At 52.5% G+C, this 3,646-nt stretch overlaps 1 protein-coding gene across 1 annotated transcript; it reads left to right on the top strand.

Moving 5' to 3' along the window:
* Positions 1-1,505: 1,505 nt before the first annotated feature.
* Positions 1,506-3,304, top strand: LOC119268680 (glycylpeptide N-tetradecanoyltransferase 1-like). Its single transcript, XM_037550374.1, has one exon. It carries the CDS (start codon positions 1,622-1,624, stop codon positions 2,936-2,938), a length of 1,317 nt encoding a protein of 438 aa, XP_037406271.1. The 5' UTR covers positions 1,506-1,621; the 3' UTR covers positions 2,939-3,304.
* Positions 3,305-3,646: the final 342 nt, after the last annotated feature.

Raw genomic sequence — 3,646 nt, 5'->3', positions numbered from 1 at the left:
TTGACAAACATGTGACGCTGCCTTCTTTGTATTACATGGCCCGATGGTTGGCCTTTGTCCAAAGAAGGCACCTAAAAGCAGATTCGCCCATGGTTTTTGTCCTCTGCGATGCGCACTTTGCTCCGTCGGTCCAACTTATGAACACTCATCTTTTCAAGTTTTTTTCTAAAAAAACAGAAAAAAAAAACCTGTCCAAGTTTTTGTGAGTAGACGACAAGTTCAAACATTTGTGTTATCGAGAGCGTTTCTCCCTCCCTCTCTCGGGCGTTATAAAATCAGATTTTGTATCTTATGTATAGGTGGTTAGAGCATCTACAAGCGGACCTAACTAAATCCGCCTCACAGACATCCGCAGAAATGTTCGGGCGTGTCCGTGGACAGCGACTGGTCAACACTCAAATCTTCAATATCATAGTTGGATACCTCATTGCAAATCATCAAATACATCCAATCAAATGCAACGTAAAATCTAGTCTAAATCTTCACCGTAACCGTACTTGATGTTCCCTCCATGTCCTCATCCGGCGGCCGTGAAACACGCAAATTGAAGATCCGGTCACCGATGAGATAGGGTAGGACATGAGACATAGACTGACCTACATGGGGCATGAGCCGCCGCCATCTTACATGCCCTACTCTTCCTCGTCGGAACCCGTGACCTGAATGTCGCTGGTCGAGGTGAGGCTATGATAGACGTGGACGGGCGGACCTCATCCAAGGTGGTTGTGTGACTCCGGCTCCGTGCCCTCTGTCGTGAGGGCTGTCACGGCCTCCCTCGTCCTCTGCCTTGCACTGCGGCACGCCTCGCGTCTACAAACCAACGCCTCGACTCCATAGCAGACGGGTCATGAGGGAAGCCACTATTGACCTCGACCCGGAGCCCGACGCCATGGGAACGCCGCACTCCCCCCGGGAGCAACGGAGAGCCATGCAGACGACCATCTCCTCACCGGCCACGCAAGGGACAAGGCCCTAGTTGACGGATCAGAGAATCTCGGAGTCAGATCCACTGCCTGACACGTCTGAGACGGTCGAAGTTCGCCGGAGAGGAGCTTGGGGATGGAGAGGATTGGAGCGGAATGGAGTGAATAGGGTTTGATCTGAAGTGCAGATATTGTTGAATATATGTGGGGTCGGAGTGGGTCATGATGGGCCTAATCCGACGGGACGAACGCATCTGAGCGTCCTTATATCCACTTCAGTTATGGGCTGCATATGAGAGGTGTTCGTTAGCCCAGGCGTTTGGGTCAGATTTGTCATATCCAACCACGTGACATATTTTTGTGCAGGCCGAGTCCGGGCGTTTAGGACCTTTATGAAGAGTTCGGTTGTAGATGCTCTTAATTCAAAGTGTTGTATACATACTCTTATTTGTGGTTTTCTTCCGGTTTGTAATATCGCGTGATGTAGAGAGAAACCTTAAAGAAAAAGGAGAAGAGAAAATACCCAATAAATAAACGTATCCTTGGTACGCTTACGAATAGGGAATAGGTAGCCCAATAACAGATCCGATCCGCCTCCGCCTCGCGTTCCACTACCCGGCCTGTCGCCTAGTCTTCTCCCCCAAATCTCTCCCTCAAACCCTACAGCCGATCCAGCCCTCCCCACCGCGCCGATCGCCATGGCCGCCCCCAACAACGACCCGCCCGCCGCCAGCGCCAGCGCCTCCACCAGAGACGCCGCCCTCGCCGCGCCGGAGGACACCTCGATCGAGGCGCTGGCGCGGCGCGTGCAGGAGCACATGACCCTCGCCAACAACCCCACCGCCCGCCGCCACAAGTTCTGGGAGACGCAGCCCGTCGGCCAGTTTGGCGACGTCGCCGACGTCTCCCTCCCCGACGGTGCCATCGAGCCGCCCTCCCCGCTCTCCGAGGTCCGCGCCGACCCCTACCCTCTCCCCGCCGCCTTCGAGTGGTTCACCTGCGACCTCGACGACGACGCCCTCCTCGCCGACCTCTACGCCCTCCTCGCCCACAACTACGTCGAGGACGACGAGAACATGTTCCGCTTCAACTACTCCCCGGCCTTCCTCCGCTGGGCGCTCCGCCCCCCCTCCTTCTTCCGCGCCTGGCACATTGGCGTCCGGGCCAAGGAGTCCAAGAAGCTCGTCGCTTTCATATCCGGCGTCCCCGCGCGCATCCGTGCGCGCGACGACGTTGTCCGCATGGCCGAGATCAACTTCCTCTGCGTCCACAAGAAGCTCCGATCCAAGCGCCTCGCGCCGGTGCTCATCCGTGAGGTCACCCGTCGCGTCCACTTGGAGAACATCTGGCAGGCTGCCTACACTGCGGGCGTCGTCCTCCCGACCCCCATCACCACCTGCCGCTACTGGCATCGATCCCTCAACCCGAAGAAGCTCATCGACGTTGGCTTCTCCCGTCTTGGTCCTCGGATGACCATGAGCCGCACGGTCCGGCTCTACAAGCTGCCTGATGCGCCGCTTACCCCTGGGTTCCGCCAGATGGAGTTGAGGGATGTTGCAGCAGTCACACGCTTGCTCAGGGCATACCTTGCAAGGTACGTGGTGGCGCCAGATTTTGATGAGCTTGATGTTGAGCACTGGTTGCTCCCCCAGGAGGATGTGGTGGACAGCTACCTTGTGGAGAGCCCTGAGACGCACGAGGTCACAGATTTCTGCAGCTTTTACACCCTGCCCTCGTCCGTGCTGAACAATGCCAACTACTCGACACTCAAGGCCGCATACTCATATTACAATGTTGCTGTCAAGACCCCGTTGCAGCAGCTGATGAATGATGCACTGATTGTGGCCAAGCAGAGGAACTATGATGTATTCAACGCGCTCGATGTCATGGAGAACGAGGGGTTCCTCAAGGAGCTCAAGTTTGGCCCTGGAGACGGGCAGCTGCACTATTATCTCTACAATTATCGCATTCGCAATGGAATCAAGCCATCTGAGCTTGGGCTTGTGCTTCTATAGGGTGGTCGAGGCTCAGGATGGTGTTTGGGTTATACTCTTTTCAGCAGGTACTCCTTGTGTGGCTGGTTTAGTATGCGTCTTTCCTGGTTGCTACAGGTGATGGTTTGATTTCGGTCATGCTGTATGTTGCCCAGTGTGCAATCCGTCATAGCTCTTTTGTTTATTGTGGTAGCAAATCTTCCATGCCTTTTCATGGGAATCCACATTGATTTGCAAATGAGGAGACTGGAATTAGAAATTCCTTTTCAATTTTAAGACTGTATTTTCAATTAGTTACATTCAGTGTGTATGGTTCAAAGAATTTTATGATGGCACTCAGTTTACCAAGGAATTTTTGATAGATTTGTGTTATGCTAAATCATTCAAGTACCCTTGTGTTTTGAGGTTCTAACTATCTGGCTTCGTCGATTTATGACATTCACCATTGTTCCATCTAGAATGCCCCAAAATTTGATGTCCTTATGGTATGCAAATCTGTATTACTTGTTTTTACGGATTGTAGCCTAATGCTGCTATCATATGAGGTGGGTTTATTATGTTTGATGACTTGGATGTTCTTATTAATGTTTGGTGCATCATTGCATCAATAAGCCTCTTTGTCAACCTTGTGGCATCCTCCCCCCTCTTTTGTTTTTGTTTTGTTTTTGCCCTGTCTTCAAATCACTGCATTTGTGCACTTGCTGTTAACTTCCTAGCTTTCTCTGTTTG

Source organism: Triticum dicoccoides, chromosome 3A (genome assembly GCF_002162155.2).
Source record: "Triticum dicoccoides isolate Atlit2015 ecotype Zavitan chromosome 3A, WEW_v2.0, whole genome shotgun sequence".
Classification (NCBI taxonomy): Eukaryota; Viridiplantae; Streptophyta; class Magnoliopsida; order Poales; family Poaceae; genus Triticum; species Triticum dicoccoides.
This window is presented reverse-complemented; position numbering and strand designations above follow the sequence as displayed.

Bases quoted from the DNA above. Each gene is read 5' to 3' on its own strand.
- LOC119268680 (XM_037550374.1), top strand. From the start codon at position 1,622: ATGGCCGCCCCCAACAACGACCCGCCCGCCGCCAGCGCCAGCGCCTCC.